This window comes from Falco cherrug, chromosome 1 (genome assembly GCF_023634085.1).
Source record: "Falco cherrug isolate bFalChe1 chromosome 1, bFalChe1.pri, whole genome shotgun sequence".
Taxonomy (NCBI): Eukaryota; Metazoa; Chordata; class Aves; order Falconiformes; family Falconidae; genus Falco; species Falco cherrug.
Window position 1 is genome coordinate 97,953,423 of NC_073697.1, and position 21,499 is coordinate 97,974,921.

At 44.2% G+C, this 21,499-nt stretch overlaps 2 protein-coding genes across 4 annotated transcripts in view; both read left to right on the top strand.

Annotated features, from left to right (window-relative positions):
- The window catches only part of LOC129734771 (acetoacetyl-CoA synthetase-like), a 30,942-nt gene extending 15,847 nt beyond the window's left edge, over window positions 1-15,095 (top strand). For 2 of the 3 annotated variants that reach the window (XM_055699829.1, XM_055699835.1), the window contains 7 exons: window positions 3,983-4,080; window positions 7,946-8,060; window positions 8,607-8,688; window positions 9,269-9,416; window positions 13,630-13,710; window positions 14,857-14,992; window positions 15,066-15,095. In XM_055699829.1, the coding sequence (XP_055555804.1) occupies window positions 3,983-4,080; window positions 7,946-8,060; window positions 8,607-8,688; window positions 9,269-9,416; window positions 13,630-13,710; window positions 14,857-14,880 (548 nt within the window). In that variant the 3' untranslated portion in view covers window positions 14,881-14,992; window positions 15,066-15,095. The remainder of the gene's footprint in view (window positions 1-3,982; window positions 4,081-7,945; window positions 8,061-8,606; window positions 8,689-9,268; window positions 9,417-13,629; window positions 13,711-14,856; window positions 14,993-15,065) is intronic. The other variant, XM_055699820.1, reaches the window with a different exon arrangement.
- Window positions 15,096-15,127: 32 nt separating this feature from the next.
- Window positions 15,128-20,868, top strand: LOC129734773 (uncharacterized). The gene is made up of 6 exons (XM_055699848.1): window positions 15,128-16,580; window positions 17,439-17,512; window positions 18,995-19,100; window positions 19,429-19,702; window positions 20,290-20,368; window positions 20,670-20,868. The coding sequence occupies exons 1-6, from the start codon at window positions 16,376-16,378 to the stop codon at window positions 20,724-20,726; spliced, it is 795 nt and encodes a 264-aa protein (XP_055555823.1). The 5' UTR covers window positions 15,128-16,375; the 3' UTR covers window positions 20,727-20,868.
- Window positions 20,869-21,499: the final 631 nt, after the last annotated feature.

Genomic DNA, 21,499 nt, shown 5'->3' on the forward strand with positions numbered 1-21,499 from the left:
GGAAGAGACAGATACAATACCTAATGCAAGCTACGCAGATCCACATGTGAAGTACTCCTGGTGTCCCACTGACAGTCTGTTTGGCAGATAACAATGACTGCAGTACGAATAAAATAGAACTGGGAGTATCTGTGTTTTTCATCTCTGGATAGGTTGCTTCTATTATATCCCTGTAGCTGGCTTTGTTCTATTACAAGTCAGCAGTTAAAAACAAACTAATCTTCCCGGTGTGTTCACACACAAAAAAATCCTTGACAAAACATCAATGAATTACATTGTTTAAAGCTGGCATTTTATCTATAGTAACTGTATTAGCCCTAGTTGCTTACGTGGGTTTTAAAGCTAGCTTTGTAAGAAGATTAGCATGTTACTCATAGCCTCAGGCCACACTAACATTAGATAGGATGACCACTTTAAAAGCCTACAGGAGTATGAAATGCTGTATTAACATAAAGAGAAACTGGAAGTCTGGTCATTGAATTGTTTCTTCTGTTTCAGTGCTGCTGTAGATCAGTAGTATGAGCCATGGAGAAGATACTTCAGTAGCAGCTCCCTGATTTCCTTCCTCTTGATGCATTCTTTCAAGGCTCAGAGCTAAATTGTTGATGTAGGGTCCAAGTTTAGGTTTTTTTCTTCTAATTCAGATGGCTATGAATGTTCGGATGCCTCTGAGTACACATTTAATCTACTTCATGAAGGCATTAGATGATGCCAGGGAATGTGTTCTCAGCACTCTGAGAAATGAGACTTTTGATGTAGCTTCCAGCATGATTATACCAGAAATTTTGTACTACAGTTTTCACGTGCTCTGTTGGTAAAGTACTGTAGTGTAAATGAACAAGTCTACATTTAATCTTAGTGTATGCTAGATTAAGTAAATAGTGACTGACAGAAAATGCTGTACTGAGCAGATCAGGCTCTAAGTGCCTCTTAAAATAATACAAAAAATCCATACAGTGTTTTTAAGATACCACTTGTCCTGCTTAAAGATTTGTCACAAGCTTTATGTCACAGTGAAGCTTTTATTTCTTCATCCTTATGGAAATTGTATACATGCTTAGGAGTTGGGAGGAGTGCTACTAGGACCCTTGGTATGGGTTCCCACCTCCTGTGTTTTGAGCCCTCTATTCAATTGCTTTGTAGTTCACCCAGAGAAGGTATGAAGATCCTCCTCTTTCTAGTAACAGAAGGTAGCTTCTACCTTTCTTACCAACTTAAGATACTTTCCTACCAACTTAAGATACAGAGAGAGAGAGAGAGAGAGATGTACTTTCTGTAGACTTGGCCTGTGTTGACAAATGCTAGTTTTGATCCTTAGCTGAAATACCATATCAAGGAACATGGAGGCTCTAGTTAAATGGATGAACAAACATAGGAGTATTCAGACTAGCTGTACCATTACTCTTCTGTAGTACTGAGCTTCAGTACATAGGTGACTCTTGTGTCACCCCTGATGTGAATGCAGCTAAAAAAGCTGGTTTTTTGATCCTCTTTGCCAGCAACGTTCCTGTTTACCAAGTTTTAGACACTTACGACCTGTGTCAGCCTACTGAATGCTTTGAGGCGTCAGTTGATATCTCAAGGGACACAGTCAAATGGTAGGGACTCTTACCTACATGACAGTTGGTGTAACGGGTTTGCAGAATCTCTGATGTGAGAAAGGGAGAAATTGTTTTTATTTCTGAGAATCCACTCCTAGTCTGAAAAGCTGACAGGAGGAATAGTTTGTGTCATTTAGAGTTGGGAGCTGTTGAGAGAAAAGCAACACGAGTTCTTACATTGTTATGTTTGGAGGTTCTCTTTCCAAAGTAGAACCGCCTTTTTATTCATAATACCTACTGTTGGGGATTAGGACAAATATGTCAAAAATCCCAGCGAGCAAGCAGGCTGCCTGCCTGTAGTGGTCAAGTGAAGATACAGAAGTGCAGGGTAAGTTGCCTTGCATGTTTCGTACCTTCTGGAAGTTTTGGCTGATATCCTCTAAAACTCAGAAGCATCACCTCAAAGCTGACTGACAAAGTAATGGTTTAATTGTTTGGCTCACAATAATAGTCCTGTATTCTTGCCTTGAAGGCTTTTGTAGGAGTGGTGAAAACAACTGGTGCTTGTAAGCTATGGCAAGGTAATAACTACTTCAAACCATAAAGAGTCATCTTTCATTTTTCACTGCACTCTGGGCCCCTGATAATCCTATCCAGGAAATCCTTAGTGGAAATATTTGGCATCAATCAAAAAAGAACTGCTTTCATCACACAAAATGATATTTTAATCTGTTCTGGTTAATAAAATTAACATTTAAAATTACTGTTTGTGGAGGAAGACTTCTTTAAAAAGAAAAATCACTAAAATTTTGGGATACTTTACCTTGTATGATAAACCTTGACCCTAAAGGAAAAATAGCAAAATAAGTAATGCCTTTTTATGGCTGTGAGGTTTTGCTGCACTTTAGGTACTTGAGAGCTTCACTGAACAGAACGCTACAAACTATAGGCAGTTCTAGGGAGTAATTTATATCTTAACATGGTATGAGTTTTTACTCAGTTGTGTGTTTTTTCCAGAAATTGTTGGCCTTAAGTCATAGTGCTGCTTTCGGAGTTGCTACTCTCAAAACCACAGCAGTTTAGAGACTGACTGAAGTGGTCAAGCTGGTTTAAGAAACAGATTTCACTGACTTTTGAATTGCGAAGAAAAACCTCAGTTCAAGGGTTTTTTTTTTAAAGTCTACTTCTTTACAAAGTTGAAAAAGGATGGATTTTTTTCAAGCTGTAGGCACACTGGCAAAAATCAAGCTTAGTACCCTCCTACTTGATAAAGTTAACATAGCAGAAATAGCTATTAAGGTCTGGGACCTTAGTTCCTGTCCTGAAACGTACATCCCTAAATAATCTATCTTTCAAAAGTGCCTAGCACTAGTGAGCGTTTGCTGTCTGATAGATAGTTGTGGAGCACCTGCAGCTTGCACTGCAGTCCAAGATCTGTCAGTGCTTGCTGCTTTTTTAGTGGGTTGGAAAGCATTTTTATTGCCATTTCAGTTTGCTTTCAAACACTGAATTCTAATTAGGTGTCCAAGTACTGTAATTAGGCCTGTCATGTGCCTTTTTTAAGGACTTGGGCATCTTCTTGGTTGCTTAAGAGATCTTTGATCTACCTTAGTGTAGTTGGTGAATTTTGACTGCATGTTTTCATTTGTGGGTTGGATTCTGATCAGTTGAGAGTCAGTCTCAGCCACCCAGCACCTTCTGGAGAGCTGGTCAAATGGAGCCCACTGAAAATGTAACTTTCTTGATGTTTGGTTCTTCCGTGTGCCTTGGTAAACTGAATTTAAACCTTGAAATCTTCCTGTAAGTTGATGAGATAAGCCTGAAGAGCTCCATTGGTGTGATGATGTTCCAGGGCTTGTCACACTGTATTACTTCCTTATCAGCTGAGACGCTGGTTTTGCTTGTTTGTGTTTAAGATTCTGGTAGTGTCTACCAGACAATGTTTAGCTTTGTAAAGTGGCATCCCCACTTTTGAACTGAGTATTTATAACCTTTGCTTCCAGCTACTTGTTCCTTTTCTAAGGGGTGTTTCTACAGACCTGTTCTGTTCCCCTGCTTGGTGCTGTATCCTTAGCCTCTATGTAGCCTATTCAATCCACAAACTTTTTCTCTCTCTCCCAGTTGTTCTGTGGAGCATGCTGCCCTCTTATCCTGAAAGTCTCACTAATTAAGCAGAAACTTTTGTAAATTGGGAGTAACCTTGTAGATAGAGAAATGGATACAACTCGTTTTTATAAAAGGGATTGTGTCTTACTCCTTGTGCAACTGATTTGACTTCGAAGGAGGAAGTGACGATTGTGTGGAAAATTTCAAAGGATCCTTCAGTCTGGGACTTTTCATTTTTGGTCTGTTTGAAGTGGCGATTGTATAAGTTATGTTTACTGTTAAGATTTTGTGGTTTTTAGTTTCTTCAGTCTCTAACCGTTCAAATTCTGCCATAGGTTACTTACCAAACAGCATTCATGCGGTGGAAGCAATGCTCGCTGCTGCAAGTATTGGTGCTATCTGGAGTTCAACATCACCGGACTTTGGCATTAACGTGAGTAGCTGTATTATCAGGTGGTGTAGAAAAGCTCTCCTCCTGTTTGAGACAGACGTGAAAGTGACAGTGCGGGATATAGATCCTGTTTGCTTTAGCCTTACTGCCATCTCCTGGCACAGCCAAGTACACCAGATATTTTTTTTTTTTTTCTGGCTACCACAAACTGAATGAAAACTCGTGCTTTCAGTTGTCAATAATGACTTTCAGCGTAGTAATTCGAGTATCTTTTAGCTGACTCACAGCGGGATATTTTCAGGCAGAATCCATGGTCTTGGTGAGCTTTTATTAATTGTGCAAATGAGCAGCAATGCAACAGTTGTCTGGGACTTGGCCCTTCATTCCCAAATCTTTTCCCAGGCTGCTTAGCCACGATCCAGTTCCTTTGCCCAAGTAGTTCCTTCCTCTGCCTTCTGCGTGGTTAAACTGAGCACTATCCCACCTGGTCTCTTCGAGGAGGCTTTGTTTGCCAACAAGGCGAGGGATTTCAGGCTAATATCACTAACTCAATTCTTTTTAGCATAGGAATAAATGCTGCGTGTAAAATACGGTAAAAATTTTTGCGATATCATTATGATATCCAAACAGATGTTGCAGTGTTCACTGGAGGCTTTGGGAACGTATTTTACTTTCTTTGGAAAGTCTTTAGCACACGTCATAAGCAGCAACAGGTGCGAATCACTTCTAAAATGGAGTGTTCTATCTAAAATGTGCTTGAAATCATGCTTTTTTTGCACTGCAGAACAGAGAAAATACCAAAGGTGGGGTTTTTTTTAGGTAATGCGTACCCTCAGTCTCAGTGTTTAACCCCCGTAGCTGGTTAGATGTAGGGAACTGTCCTCTCTGGATTAGCGCTAGAGGGCAGCAGCATTCCGCTTTCTCGCACTCGAGGTTGTATCATTGGGAAAAAAAAATGATTAAAAAAGTCATTACAGCACGTAATGATCAATCTGTTCTACAAATATTTTCTGCTTGCTCAGAAAATGACAGTATGGAGTATTTTCTTTGCAATGTGATTTGATCTCTCATCTGGGGGAAGATTGTTCATTTTGCTTGCATTACAGAGTACTGGTGTGTTTTCTGTCCACGTTGATGTGCTGTTATTTTCAGTGCCCAGCTTACTTAGTTTTTGTGATAGTTTCATTAAAAAACTTAGCCTTGGAGCAGCAGTGCCATTGATATCATTTATTCTCCTTTGGCTTGGCAGCATGTGTTGGTGTATGAATTCAAACCCTAAAATCTTGAGGGAGATCAGCAGAGGTTCTCGGGGATATTGGCTTCCACCCTAAGGAAAATATATTCCTGCTTCTGTGCAGTTGCGTTAGTCCTGTTAACATAAATGAAGATTTTGTTTGTGTTTTGGGAAATAGTGTAGCATTTTCAATATTTCAAACCCAATTGTGTGTATATATTTTGTGAAGCTTAGAAAACGTCACTGTTCGGAACTGCCTACACGTTGCAGGCTCTGAATGCCATACCTCTGAAGACTGTGCAAGCGTTCAGGAAGTCTGCTGTCAGAGAACCAGTGAGCTCCCTCCCACGCAGAACGCCACTCTTGGCAGCTTTTGCTTCATTTCTCTAGTCCCTGTTATCCGTTTACATATATTAATAGGAAAGTGGTTCTTTGCAGCCTGTGCATAAGAAGTTGGATATGTAAGTTTAAAAAGAGGCTGTGCTCTTGGGTCTGTGAGAAACCTTTGGTGAGCCCTAGCAAAGCCAGGGCAGCTCCTTTCATGGGGTCCTTCTCAACCTTTAGTACCGGATTTGAGGCTCATAGACTAGAACGAGCCATATCTGTTTTACCTGAGCTTTTCATGATTTTCGTGAAAGCAGTTCCTTGCTGAGCCATCTGGTTGGATTAAAGTTCCAGTGTCGCAGTTACCTGTTCCATCTGTTTGTATTGCCTTTGTATCATACCAGGCTGCCCTGTGGGATTTGATCTTGCCAGTGCTAATGAATCCAACTGGGTGTGTTAGCAGGATTGGTAAAACCCTGAGAATTGTAGTTATCCCAGCTTCTGATTCGCATTTCTCTTCAAATTTGATTCTTCTGTTAGAATACCCTTAGTCCTCTCATTGGTCTTTGTTTTTAAACATCAGACAGCATGGATACAGGGTATGTATGCTCTGTGCTCAGCGTGAATGTGTATACGTGCATACATATGCACACATATATAAGCGCACACATGCTATGTGTGATTTGGCTGCTTGGTCTGTTCTTTGAAAATGGTATGAAGTAGGTATGATAACATACCTAAAATAGCAGGAAACTCGATTTCATACTCCCTTAGAGAGTAATTTTAATGCATTAAGCCTACATGTCTGAGTGTGTTAGGTAATGTGTTAAGGGCTTCTTGAAACCCTCTTCTGCCACCAAAACAGATTCTGGTGATTTTTGTTTTGAACTAATTGCTCAAGTTAGGTGTCAATGCATTGTCACTCTGTTTTCTTGTGATGTGAGCAAGGAAGAGGAAGTGCATCTCGGGGTGACAGGAGGGAAAGCTGTTAAGTGACATACTTAGCAGACAGGTCCGTGTTCATATTTTGCCATATCCCTGTACCTCGCCTGTGGTGGTCAGTGAGCTTGCCTAAAAAGACAACAGGGAGAAGTTGTTGGGGCAGGACCTCTGTACTTTTGCAGCAGCCTCTCTTGTAACCCTGACCAGCCCAGCTGGGAAAGGAGGAGTTTAGTAGAGATTAGTTGACTGTAATGTTTTTGCATTGGTCTTTTGATTTGGTAATAATTTGTCTCGCTTTGGCTGCAAAACAGAGGACAAAGCAGGAGATGGAGAGAAATAAAAAATGCTGTGAAGAATAAACACAACTGAAGTCTTGAGGGGTTTTTTTTTCAGTATGATTTAGGATACTGTTCTTGAACAGTTAGCTGACAATTTTACAATACAGAATAATCTTGTTCTTAATGTTTCAAGTAATGTAGCTAGAGAGGAATGAACATGACTGTGTGCTGAGAGCTTTTTAGTAGAAGGATTTACTTCTTGCTGTTGAATACAAAAAGATCTATTTCTGGCATGCTGCTGCATGCAGTGTACCTAGGGAAAAAAAAAAAAAATACCAGAAGGATTTTTTCTCTCAAATGTGATAATAGCTGTGGTGAATTCCTGAGTACAGTGTAAGCTGGAGGACACCTGAAAATTCAGCATTTGAACGTGTCCTTCCCTAGAGGTTCTAAAGGAGCTGTGGTAGGCTTGTTGGTAGTATGTACGTACGTTTTCAATATCTAGTTGTTCTGGTAGAAATCAGTGGCACGGTTTCCTTTGTTAATTGTAGCAGAGCAAAGCGGTCAGTTCCTATGAAGTGCCACCTTGCCATGTGATAAACACATCCTCTGGAAGACTGGTGGCTTTTTTTTTTCCCCCAGTGAGACTACCAAACTACTGGGACATTGTCAAAGCAGCCCTGGGGCAGTTCACAAGGGCATAGAGAGCACCTGCCTGCAGATGCAGACAGGAGTGTTGTGGACCTTCAGGTAAATTAAGTGCTTAACTCCTGCTCACATCACAGGTGCTTATCCTCTTAAGGTGAGTTTGTAAGTCTGACTTCCACGGTGAAATTTTAACTGCTTTGTGAACTTGATCTTTCAGTGAACAATGTCCTGTGATCTGTGGTGGTTTTATCTTTGTTGTTGGTTGATATATTTGGGGGTCATGAAATAAATTGTTACAAACCTGTTGTACTTTGAAGATCTTGGGAGAGTGGAAGACAAACTGGCAGTCTTTTAACAATTCTCCTGCTAATTCTTGACTCTACTCCTTTCTTGAATTTAGATTTGCTTTTAGCATCCAGTGCATTTTCCTACTGTAGCAATTTAATTCCATTCTTTAACTAACTTTTCTCTGTGTCCTTAGGGTGTACTGGACAGATTTTCCCAAATTCAGCCTAAGCTCATCTTCTCTGTTGAAGCTGTTATATACAATGGCAAAGAACATAACCACCTGGAAAAGCTGCTCAGTGTGGTGAAAGGTATTTCATTGCATACCATCTAGTCTTAGTCATGCTGCAGTTGTGTGAGCGCTCAAAGGCTGCACTGCCATTAAAAGTGTCATTTTTGAGCTGCTTGTCACTGTCCTTCCTACTTTACGGTATCTCTGTGGCCACTTAGGATTTCAGAACTGATGTGAATAAAAACTAACCAGTCTTTTGTGTAATTCTATCACTCTTTTGCTAGCTTAAACATATCACCATAAATCAGCAGTGTAAGTGGGGGAACGGGGACTGATGATGCTGGGTGGTTTTTTTTTAAGCCCAAGTGAAGTGCTGCTGAAGGCAAATGAAGAGGTATTACATCACTAAAGCTTGCAGGTTTACACATGTATTTTTAAAGGGCTGGCAATATTGAGGAAACTATCTCTTAGGTAACAATTCAGTCTTTTGGGGTTTCAGTACTTGGCGCATCAGAATTGTTTCTGTTGCTTAGTGCGTTACACTGAACGGTCCAATCGGGCAGAAAAGGCCTTTGTTTTATGTAACTGAATGTAGGAAATAATTTTTTTTTCTTCCTTCTTCCAGGGCTTCCAGATGTAAAAAAAGTGGTGGTGATTCCGTATGTCTCCTCAAGGGAAGCCATAGATATTTCTAAGATTCCAAACAGGTAATGGGAGCTTGTGAGCTGTGACTGTCCTAAGGGGGGATGAGATGGATGCTGATACCTATCGCAAGTTCAAGAGGTCAGGCAGTTTCAAAAGCTAGCATTTAGCCAGTGTTTGTAATGTGGGTCCAGCTTCATACTGAAAACAGGAGTAGTATGTTGCTGCAGACGTTTTGCTTCTACAAAATCACTGTTGGTATTAATGATTCTTAAATTAAGGCAAAATTCAATAGGATATAGAAGGGAGAAGAACGTGGCTTCCAGAAATGACTAATTAATAATGTAAGTGACACTTTTAGGGATAATTTGTTTTGCTTTTTAACTGCCCTGGGTTATGGAGGTTAGATACTTTTGGAGTCACATCTCAATTACTATACTAATGTTTTACTTTAAAACCAAGAAAGGAAATAAAATAATCAGCAATTTGAAGAGTAGAAAGACTGGGAATACAAGTACTGTACATAGTGTGAAGATACAGCTTATCATAAAAGAGCTGTTAGATACAGAGGAAGTCCTATATATGGGCTGGGGTAATGTTTTCAAATATTTTTTTGAAATGTTTCTTTCCCCCCCTCTTATGCAGTGTCTTTTTAGAAGACTTCCTTGCTACCGGGAAAGGAGACCAGGCCCCTCAGCTGGAGTTTGAACAGCTGCCTTTCAGTCATCCTCTCTTTATCATGTATTCGTCAGGCACAACAGGGGCACCAAAATGCATGGTTCATTCAGCAGGGGTATGTCTTCCCTCCTGGAGCTGCGCTATCTATATCTAACTACCGGGGTTATATTTTTCCTTTAACGGTATCATACCACGGTGTATACTCCAAGGAGGAATTGATTGCTGCCACTTTTTCAACAACTTGCAATGAAACTTTTCTATTTGTAAGTGACTGAAAGCAAGTATGGATTAATAAGGATGTAAAATAGTTTGGTGTAGAGATTGGTGTGGAGACCTTTCAGATTTCAGCTGTTTCCTGGGAGTTAAGCATCAGTCAGAAAAGCATTAGTAGAACTGGCCCAACTGGTAGTTGAAGAAAGGCCAGATAACTTGAATTGGGTGCTTGGAACTGATTTTTGGACACTGTCAAGTTGAGGCCCATAGAGAGCTTGCAGGTTTTATTATCTAGAATTTTTTTGGCTGTAAACTTTACTCCCTATGTTTATCAGTTCAGAGCATGTCATCTTCACCACTCCTTTTTATAAGGAAGGAAGCCAGAAGGCTGGCTGTCTCTTTGGGTGTAGGTTTTGCTTTGTATGGAGGCTTTGCTTTAGGCTTTGTCTTGTTGTGGCTAGAGGTATGTACAACATTACTGACAAAATGACCTGTGCTCACATGCTTTCCATCTACTCTAGTCATGTTCTAAAAGTTGTTCTGGGCAACTTACTAAAGTTCAGGAAATTTTTCCAGCCGTCAGGCATGCAGTTGGAACTTTAACTCTGCCATTAGTATAGTCCTTAATAAAAAGCAGGGCTTTTTCCCCTTAAGGCAGGCAGAATGTGTTGTCTAGCACATTTGTGCAGTTTAATTTATACAATTTGGTACAACTGTTAGCCAGAGTTCATAGTTTCTGCTGTTAGCTCACAGTCAGGAGGAGCATCTTGCGAGACTGGCTGTAGCGTTGTCTAGGTAGCCGGAAGGCAGGATCACCTTGATGTTACAGCCGCAGTGTGTATGTTCTAGCCTCCCTTTGATGGCAAGGACTGGAGGATTTGCCCACAGACAAATCCCATGCTGCCTGTAAACACCTGACTTTGTACATTATCAATAGGAGATCATACCAGGGAGCATGTGACATAAAATGGTCCCTTTGGGACACAAGTCCTGTGTTTGCGAAGAAGAAAGGAGGAGGTATATTTTGAAGCTTGACAGCTGTTTTGAAGCTGTGCTGGCTTTAGACTGGTTAAGTACTTGCAGAGATGGATTAGCAAAAACAAGACGGGTGTTTTGTTCAGTGATCAGTGATGAACAGTAGAGATGAAAAACACTGACGTAGCTCAGAGAACAGGACTTCTGTGTGGCACAGTTCTTTCCTTTCCATGTTACCTGTATGGCTGCTTAGGTTGCCCTTGAATTGTTGCCTCTGCTCTCCATCCGAATAGTCTTCTCGGTTCATACAGAGCTACCTTAGACTTCAGGTGAAGACTACTCATTCTTGCTGGGGAGGAGAGAATGGGATGGTTTGCGGAGTGGGATATGTTATTTATGAGGATTCTCTGTTCCCACTGAGCAGCTCTCTAGTTCCTGTATCGCAGGGTGATTTTTTTTTTTTTTTTTTTCTCATTTCCCCTTGAGTTCTGGTGCTAACACCTCTGGCCTAAAAGCACACTGTTGCATCAGAGGCTCCCATGGTTTGTGTGCTTTATGTGTCAGTCTGGATAAGGCCTGTAGGTAAAAATCCATGCAAAGAAATTCTGAGGTGTCTTCTGCACGCTTGCTTGGCTTCCTATGTTCTGGGCTGAATCTCGTTTCCACTGGAATAGGAGGATTCTCACTGATTTCAACAAAAGCAGAATTAGCCCACAGTCTCTTGTCTCATTTTCCAGCCTCAGATTAAGCAAGGTTTGGGTTTGACAGTTAAAAATGCAAAAAGAGGTGACATTTCAGTGAAGACATTTCTATTATTGCAGTGTGTTTCGATACTGTTTTGTTGCTGTACTGATCTTACAGATGCCAATAGGCAGCTTACTTCAAATTCACAACTCTGTGTGTCTAATCCTGCAGTATGTTTCTGTTTTCTCCGCACATATTCTGTTTTCTTGATACACAGTGAAATAACATATGTAAATAAAGAAAATGAAGCCAGGTCGTGGGAGATGATTTAAAAAGTCGTTCCTCAGAGGGAGTAAGCTTGTTTCTGGTCTTGGAAATAAAGCTGTATTGCCTTGAACAATTGGGCATGCTGTGGGAAGACGTTTGGAGGGTTCTTTCTAATAATTGAAAAACATCAGTGAGTAGTTGTTGTTGTTAAGTCCCAAAAGCATTGGTGGCGATTCTTACCTTGTTGATACAGGCCCCTTTTCAGTTTTATTCCATATTCTCAACTACTTAACGGGAGAATTTTTTGATAAAACTCCGATCAGTTTGTTTCTGTCTGTGTTGAGGACTCGCAAGACCTGGGCTTAAATAGCTGTGCTGCCGCAGGCTGCTTGTGTAACTGCTGGCAAATCGCGTGGGGATTTTCTCACTCAGGCTCTTTCTGAACGCTGTATAGAGAATGCTGCTGGTGTGAGACCAGGACCATGAGTAGCTGCTCTTTCTCTACGTGACGGCTTAGCACTGGTCCCTTATGTGCTGATGATGTGGTTCAGCAGCAGCCCTGCCCACTGTTTTTTTGACACTCAGATGCTCGGCGCATTTATCAGCTGTATGTTAAGCCCAATGAAGACAAGCAGACCAGTAAGTTTTCTGTCAGCTGCCAGATCTGTGTCATAGTCAATGCTGAGGATTTATTTTGAGGGTCATACAAGTCCTATAAATAAACTTGAGAGAGCATCATGGGCTGTAAGCTTTTTAGAGCAGCTATACCTTCTACCACAATACCTCTGTTTCTGGACTGTGACTTACCAGATTTTGCAGGGAAACAGTTCATAGCCTCTGCCTAGTCATTGTTAACAGAACAGTTTTGGTTCCAAAAGTGTAAACCAGCACCAACTAAATGAAGGAAAAAGAAAACAAATACTTATAATTTAATGTGTCTTTAATTTCACGATCTTGTGTGGCTCTTTCAGATTCACCTGCAGGGCAAAGATGCTTACCTTTATAAATGGAACAATTATGTTAACACCTGCAATGTTTTTGGCAACCTTAAAGTTAGAAACAGTGTTTCTAAATCCTGATTTGTATTTTTTTTCGGTTTAAAATGAAGATAGACACAGCTGCCGCTAGGCGGCAGCATTGTGACAGCTTGGTGTGTTCAAACCAGTAGCAGGTGAATTCAGACCTGGCTCCTTTGAGCTGCAAAGAGAAAATAAGATTTACTCCTTTATTTTTATTTAATGTTTTCTGCCTTTTCTCCTGAAGCGTGTGCCAGTTTCATGACTCTCTTTTTCATTTCGAATGTTCATCTGTAACCTTTTTCTTCCGACATAAATCTTGTTCCGTGCTTATGAGGCTCTTAATAGTTCCACTATAACTCCTTGCATAAATGCAAAAAGCATCTTTATTTTAAAATCAACTACATGAATTTGTCAGTGCAGTGAAGTGACTTAATGAAGTAGTTTGTAAATTTATTTATCCTAACAAGGTACGCTTTAATGATGATCAGGAAGGTACTTTAGCAGCATTTTGAACAAAGAGAAACGGGAGCAATATGTTTAACTACGTTATTACTATTGATGCTTTGAGCAGTGAGATTTTTTCACATTGCTAGTCACACACATACATGAGAGATGTATATAGTTAGGTCTTTTGTCTCCTAGATGTTAACAGGTAAGATGGCTTGGGTACGTAGTGTTAATGCGTAGCAGCTGCTGCAGTTTATAGCAGTTCTAGGTCCTTCATCCCTCCCAGTTGCCTTGATATTCTGAAAATGAAACTGAAAAGTCAAAGGGCTTACTTTCGTGGAAAACATGACTGGTAAAAGCATGCTGTTAAAATTCCAGCCTGTGTGGAGTACTCTGCAACTGTGATGGCTGAGCAGAGTTGGAAGTGAAGGAAGTTATTAATTCCATGGAGTAAAAGTGATGTGCGGTGGGAATTGCTGAGGTCTAATGAGAGACGCTGAAAAGTTGTGTGAGAAAACGGAGAATGTAATTGCTGCTGCTGTTGTAGATAGGCCCTGGGATTTAGTTCAGTTGTGGTTAAAGGAAATACTTGCCGTTAATCCTGGAGTGCATCCGGCAAAGTATTGCCAACATTAGGTTTTTTCTGAAGCCTGAATGTGCTGTCAAGAGTTTTGCTTTTCACTTGTGTGAACTTGATTTTTTTCTTTCTCTGTTCTTTTTCAGGGTACGCTAATACAGCATCTGAAGGAACACATTCTTCATGGCAACATGACCAGCAATGACATTCTTATGTACTATACAACGGCAAGTGTGGCTTATTAAGGCATTTTAAAGAACACTTCAATCTATTTTCCTTATAAAGATAGGAGAGCTTTTCATACAAGTCTACAAGTACATTTTTATGTATTTTTAATTCTTGTTCGGCAAGGGATTGTCCTACTTCCCTGAGTTGAAAAAAAATCAGGTGGAATAATAAAATGCATCGGGAACCTTTCTGATGAAAGGTCAAACCAGTGTTAAATGTTTTTGATCTAATTAGTGAGGAAGTAAGTTGATTTTTTTCAGTCTCTTAGGCTTATTGATCTGCCTCATCAATATCACCAGCAACATAGGCTCCACCTTCCTGCATCATGCAAAGCTAGACCATGCTGAAGATGAGAATTTCTGTTGTGACTCTGTTTTGGTGGTGAAGGAAAGAAGCTGGCCAACTTTAAGTTCAGTAAAGGAAAGGGACTAAAACTGATCTATGTAGGAGTTCAGTTACATAGTGGGTTTTCTTTATGCTGTGCTGAGGAAAATTATTCCAAAGTCTTCTATTACTGTAACTGTTTGAGAAGGCTAATGTCTTCCCTCAGGAGTTCCTTTCTAAACTTCAACAGTGATAGTCAATTTCCAGACTCCATGGAGTTGTTACAAGTGTCTTGTCCTCCAGATACGAAAATGAGTCTTTTTTTGGGAAGGGGGTGAGCGGGGGAGTGTTGGCTCCAGAGTAAGATGGCTACTGCTATCATTCACTGAGCAAATCTGGCCCAAGAGGGTCTGTTCTGTAGTTTTTCCGAGCAGAGCACTGTTCGACCTCTCATAGCCCGGTTAGTTTCAGGAAGAAACTGTGATCTTCACGGATGAGTTTACTAATTAGTTCATCACCTTGAACCTGGTGATAACTTGTTTATGCTGCAAAATTTGCCTTTCTCATGATGAAACCCACCCCCCTTGATTTTATCTCCATGTAGTGTGAACATTGTGACCTTTGCATGCTATAGGCGTTAATATCCCACCTATGAAGGAACGTGGAGGCCTGGCTGGGCTTGCCTTGCTCTTTAGTTACTCGGTTCTCTAAACCATGAATTCATCAAAAGCTTTCTTAGGATTTTTGTGCTGTGGAAAAACTGCTTGCAACTGTGGTCAGTGTTATTTTCTGCAAAGTAACCTCTGTGATGTTTCTCACAGCAACAAGGATATTCCTGCCTCTAATTTCACGATTCATGAAGTCCACTGCAGCAGATTTCTTGCAGCGTGCCAGTACTGCGAGGTTTACATCCCAATTTCGGAAATGAAGAACCATTTTGCATCTGAGCACGTGGAGGTGAGAAACGCATTCCTCCTCTAAAACTGCTGTCCTCTGTGGCAATTAATCTCATGAGGTCTGTTTATTGTAGGTTACCTGCGAGTGTGGGATGAAGATGGAAAAACAACACTTGGAGGACCACAAGGTTGGTGAACATCTATTGATGTTAGGAGATGTTTTGAAGCTACTCGATGGCATTTCCAAGCACCGATTCCAGAGCCTTTCTGTCAGCCAGGAGCCGGACTGCAAATTGTGATTGAGGCACCCTTTTTATCGAGCCCTAAATTCACACCCTCTGAGAGAAGGTGGTTGGAAACTGCCTTCAAGCAGTGGAGCCTGCTCAAGTCTTCATATCCAAGGGTTATCTGCGATAATTGGTGATTTTGTCCTTGTTAGTGATGAGGATGAAAAATGGTGCGCTGTTTCAGAAACACCGAATATGATGAACTCCACTTCTTCCGGTCCTTTCACATGACGCATTTCTGACTGCTGCAGTGGTCATGTGCATTTTAATAAGTCATGATGTCCAACAGACTTTGAAAAGAGTTTGTAAAATCAACAGGGGTTTTTTCAATTTCTGACTCCAGTTGGCTGCCGTCACAGGCAATCCTGTAATCAATGTCAGCCCCTTCCCTTCCTATGGCCCCCCCTTGCAGACAGCTCTGCAAGTGCCACCTAAGTCTGCTTATTGCTGACAAACAAAGGATTTTCAAACGGTGAAGATATGACCAGGTCAAACCCCTGGAAGCACTTCATCCTGCACGTTTGTGCGTAGTGGTTCTAGTTTTGCCTGTAAAGCAAATGATGACGTATTCTTGCAGCATCTGCTATTCTAACAGGGCTTTCATCTCTCTGTAACCCCTCTGGAAGGGCAACTTACCTGTCATTCAGTCGCGGGTGAAGGACATAGGCAAGCAATTCTTGCCGAGTAGTAAGTGAGCTGTAAATCTGTTCCCTCGCAGAACACACACGGAGAAGTTTTCTTAGCAGTGCCCAGTGCAATGGGATCAGGACTGGGTTTTGAGACTGGCCCTGAAAGCTATCTTCAAGAAGCACAGTGGGAAGGAATCTGCTGTCCAAGTATGACAGGTTTTAAAGGAATGTCCTGAGTCTTCGGAGTGCTTCAGCTGGCGTGTTTATGACTACACAGGTTACACAGCCTGCTGGTCTTCACATTTCTCACGTGCTATCTTACTCCAGGCTATCCTTCAGCGTAGCTTTAGATCTGGCTAAAGAAAGAATGGACCGCTCAGCTCTTCAGCAAACGGGGAACCTCCCTCCACCTTTGCCTCGCTCTTCCATATGTGAAGAATAATCCCTCGTTCTATTTTCCAGGCGTTTGTGTGCCTTCTGCGACTTGTCCTCTGCCCTTACTGCGAAATACAGCTGCCTTTGAGAGCCATGGTTGACCATGAACTTTACTGCAGCACACGGACGGAGGAATGCGAAAACTGCCACCGCTACATACTGGTGCGAGACCTGAAAGAACATCCTCGGGTCTGCGGGCTAGTGGGGGTACAAACCCGAGGAAGTGCACCGTCTGACTTTGAGGATGAGGATGCACATTTGCAAGACCTCCGGCACAGTGGAAGAGAATCAGGAACAGGTAACTGTGCTGGGCCACTGTGGGGAATGCCCAAGGGGCTAGAAAAGCAGATTTATAGCAGCTGTGTAGGGGACACCCCTTAAGGACATTAGCAGAAGCAATGTTTCAGCAGCACAAAGAAATCAGAAGCGAGGTGAGGTGCAGAGATGAGTAATAACCAGCTTCATATGGGACATTTGGCAGCCGATCCAAGCGTAAGGGTTTGTAACTCTTTCTGGGAAAACACTGGGTAATGACAGCTCCAGAGCCACTGGGAGTGGGCTGATTTTCCCGTGGAACAGAACTGCAAAGGTATAAGCCAGCTACACAGAGGACTGCTGAGGTCCCTGGGGCGAGAGCCCAGGCCACTGCCGGTTCTTTTGTCTCAAAGTATCGAGCTTCGCAATGAAAGCGGGAGTTGTTTGCTCGCGGCACATTCTGCCTGGGGTTGTGCGGCAGCTGCGCTCCTCCTCGGTTAAGCAGCAGGGTAGGTAAGATCTGGATGTGGGGTCACGTCTGTAGCACTGCGCATCTCTGCAGTGACGTCCCGGACATCGCTGAGACTATTATCAGCGGGGCAGACATGAAGCGTCAGCTGGTTGTGGAAGGAGAAATGGTGCTAAAGGATTTATTGGAGGCAGTCGTGGGCTTTTTTAGCAGCCCGCTGGCTCTATCTTGGACCCCAAAACACTACTCTCACGCTGGATGGCGTGGATTTGCTGATGTGGAATGAATTCAGCAAGTGTGACTAGAGTAACTGTTGCCTTAACGTGTGCTCAGGTTGCCGTCCTGTGACACAGAACAGCAGCCTGTTGCGTAGGGATCCAACTGCGCCAGACTTCTCTCTGGTAGGGGATGTAACTCTGCTTTGCTTTGCAGATGATGAGCCCGTCACCCTGCCGTGTCAAAGTTGTGGCTTGCGGTACCCTATCTACGAGCGGATGGATCACGAGGTTTAGTATTTTCTTGTATTACCTACTGACAAATAATGATTTTGAAAGCTCTAGTAACGCAAACTAAACTAAAGGCCCTGGAGTTGCGCAACAGAAATGTTTGCCTTGCACATCCGAGTGATGTTAAAACCAGCATGTGTGGCTCACAGCTCAGGTGGGAGAGGAGCAGAGGCGTGTAACCTGTGTAGGTAAGAGGGGAAGGAGGCAATGCAGGCTGTCCATCTAGGAGATTGAGGAATGTCTCGCAGGGTAGATGTGAAGAGAGAGAGAGAGAGAAAGGTTAAGGACGTGAATCTATCGGGAGCTCAGGCTAAGCGAGGAGCGGTGGGTTTATGAAGTGCTGAGTGCCGCACAGCACTCAGCAGGGGCTTCAGACGCTTCTCGATATTGCTGCCTGGTATTTCTGCTATGGAGAGAACACCAGGTCTTGGTGCTGCTGAAGCTGTTACTGCTGTTCAAGAACACTGGACAGGTACCAACTAGACCGCTTGGTGCTGCTTTAATGCTTCCGTACACCTAAAGAGCAGAGTCGGGGAGGGGGGTGCCCGCGGAAGAGGCAGTCCTCTGGGCTTCGCTGCTAGGACAGAGAAGCTAGGAAAACGCTACGCTCGCTCATTTTCTCTTTCACGGCTCTTTTGCATTCTTACGGTCCTAACTAGTGACGTTGTGTTTTGCTGGTTGGTTCTTCTGGGCCTTTCCTGTCCTAGGTGATAGTAAAGTCAGTATGAATAGAAATGAGATCTGACAAAATTTCATAGCTTACCACGTGTTAAATGGTCGTGCTGACAGGAAGGACAAGTCCCATCCACCTCCTATGGCAGCTGGCTGGTGGAAGACGACTTTATCTCACAAAGATAACAGATGCTTTCCTTTCTAGTTCCTATTTTTGTTTTGTGGGTTTCTGTCGTCTCCTTTTGTTATTCCTCGATGCAATTAACCGGCAGGAAAACATGACGTTATAACAAGGATAGCCAAGAGGGGCACTTCTGTGGGCAGCATGACTTGGAAATCACTGTTAAACTGATTTTTGTCTTTGCATTTGGTTTTTAAGATGCCACTCATAGCAGGCCAATATCAGGAACCTGATCAGAGCTACCCTGACAGGACTCTAGGGCTGCTTTCCCCATGCTTGGCACTGGCTTTCCAGGGTCATGTGTAGGTGTGAGAGGCACAAGCATGAACAGGAGCAGGTAGGGTTGTTGGCTGGCTGGCGGCAAGGCCCCAGCTACGGGGTGGTTCTGTTCAGCAGGACCGGCTCATGCTGCCAGGTCCAGTTTTGCTCAGGTCCTGTGATAGCCAGTCATTCTTCCTAAGCTCTGGGTAAGAGCAAATGCACGTGTCAGCAAACGATACCTACCTCTTCCGAACAAACAGTTCCCTACTAACCTTCACCTTGCTGAGGGGGGATGCTCTGCAGTGCTTTTATGGGGATAAGTCTGAATAAACTGTCATGGAAACAGACAGACATCTGTTTTGCTTTAGCTCGTCTGTGTGCTGCGCCCAGCAGCTGAGGACTCCATGCCTCCTAAAGCCAAGAGGCAGAGACAAGAATCAGCAGAGCCACCCTGGACACGAAGCAAGTGCCAAGGTATGGGCAAAACACAGACTGACACACGCACGGTTTTCCTTTACGTTGCAGGAACACTGGGCATGTTCCAAACTCAGTAGATGTTGTTACCCTGTTTGGTCTCCAAAATTTACAAATCTTCGATCCTCCACCATTTTATGCAAGAAAGATGAAATCCTTAGAACTCAGTATCCTCAAAGATCTTGGTTGCAAAGCTGTATGCTGCTGGAATGGCAGTTGGCTCTACTTTTGTTACCTGAATGGTCTTGAATCTCTCCGGCTGCATTGACTGTTTCTGTGAAGCGCTGTGTTTGTGTCATCTGAGGAGATGTTTCTCCTTGGCGCACAGGTCGCTGCATGAAGAAGGAGCCTGGACCTCCTGCAGAAGAGGCCCAGCTGCCGAGGAGACCAAGGAAAACGGCAACCGGCAGGAATGCACAGCTGCCCGCTCCCACCTCACGAGGGAAGGCCAGGAAGAAGGCGGCCGGCAAGAGGGGCAGAGCGAGGAAGAGAGGGGCCTGTGAACGTGCAGGTGCGTCACCGTCCCCTCAGAGGCCTGCCAAGTGCTCCCGCTCGGAACCCTTCACGTCCGGCCCATCGAGATATTCTCCGAGCCAGCCAAGGTAACACCTCTGCCTTCCGTTCCAGGCAGCCGCGCCGGGGCTGCCCCGAAGGGTGAGGGGCCGGCGGCGCTGCAGGAACAAGTTTTGCTCTGCTGGGAGCAGGGGCGCAGCCTCAGCCTGGCGCACTCGCGTCTTCAGGCGGCAGCGACCCAGCAGCGGTGGCAGTGACAAATGCATTTCAGTCCTCTGCCTTGTCCCCTTGCGCTGCAAACCTGGGTGCCCTCATGTGTGCTTGCAGCTGAAAGGGTGTCACTCCATGTAACGCGGCTGGTGCTTATCCGCGTGTCAAACAGCAAAGGTAGACTTTTATAGCCAAGTAGAACGGGCAAAAGGGTCCCTGGGAGACAGTGTCGCAGAGCGCCTTGGTCCCTGTCCAAGGCAGCGCCCTCACCTGAGCTTTCCTCTCTGCTCTTTGAGTACAATCTGGTGGTTCTGCTCCAAAAGAAGTGGGTCAGGGCTCAGGAGAAGCTTCCTCACAGCCCCCGCAAAGTCTCCCTGGTGTGAAGGACCTGTGCTCAGTTAGCAGTGAGAGCGCTGACGTGGGTGGGCTGGCTTCCTCTGAAAGCATCCCTCTCCATCCTTGACAGCACCAGCAGCGAAGGAGAAAGCAGCCTCAGGACACAGCACACGGGCTGCTCCATGCAGCTGCAGGCGCCGGATCCAGAGGTGAGGCAGCCAGTGCAGAGCAGAGCAGAGCGCGTGGCGTCGCTCCCGCGTCGGGTGCGCTACGGCATGAAGCGCTGAGGGCTGACGTGCTGTGGGCTCGCTGCACGCTGGGCTCATCCTGAGCGGGGCTTGCTGGGAGGAGAGGGCAGCGCCTGCCCTGCTGCTCCTCACGGCGCTTTGTTCAGGGGCGTGAGCTGATGTTACAGCCCTTCCTGCACCAGCGAGGCTCTTATCAGTGGCCTCCACTCAGGGACTCTTTGCAAACAGCATTTTCACTTGTTCTTTTTCCCTTTCCCTTTAGCTGATGACCAGGAGCCAGGCAGCTTCGCAGCCACAGGGGACCGGACCCAGCAACTGATAAAGCCACGTTCGGCCCTCTGCGGACTAATTCCATGCAGTAGAAGTCATTTCTTTTAGCATAAGAAAATTACTATGTTGCCATGTCATTGAATTTCTACAGATATTGTCATTTACAAATAAATTATTTATTTTTGCACAGGAGAATTCCTATATTGCCACGTCACTGAGTTTCTACAAATTTAGATAGGTATAGGCAGTTATAGTTACAGCTGGCTATAGGCATAGGCGGCTACAGGCAGTGATCACGATATATACAGGTACTTTTAGGGTGTTCAAGTATACTACAGGTTTTCACTCCTATGATCTATGCCAGTAGCACCCCACGCTAGCGGCCCCCACCGTGACCTTGAAACCCCCCTGGGCTGTGTTTCTGTGCCGGCTCTCTGATTACTCCCTGACGCAGTGTTTCTGACCCCCTGACATTTGAGCCCCTTGTGCCAGTCAGTCTCGAGCGGAGTGAGGCCCCCCCGGAGCCGTGTGCCGCAGAGGGGTGTCTGGAGCTCCCCACCTGCAGGAGGCCAGGCTCCTTGGCTGGCGGCTGGAGCATGCCCGAGGTGCAGCGGGATGGAGGCCAGTGGGAAGGTGCCGGGCTGGTGCTGGGGCACTGCCACAGCCCTGGCTGCTGAACCCCTCCCTGGAGCCCAGCATCGCATCCCCCCAGGGCCCGGCCCAGCAAAGCCGCTGGCGCCTCGTGGGGACGGGGAGTCTGCGCCTCCGCCACACATCCTTGGGGGTCACCTGTGTGCCCAGGACATGGAGAGGGGGGTGGCG

Coding starts and splice junctions, on each gene's coding strand:
- LOC129734773 (XM_055699848.1), top strand. CDS start 16,376: ATGGTTGACCATGAACTTTACTGCAGCACACGGACGGAGGAATGCGAA. Junction 19,101..19,428: donor GACACGAAGCAAGTGCCAAG/GTATGGGCAAAA, acceptor CTTGGCGCACAG/GTCGCTGCATGAAGAAGGAG. Junction 19,703..20,289: donor TATTCTCCGAGCCAGCCAAG/GTAACACCTCTG, acceptor CATCCTTGACAG/CACCAGCAGCGAAGGAGAAA.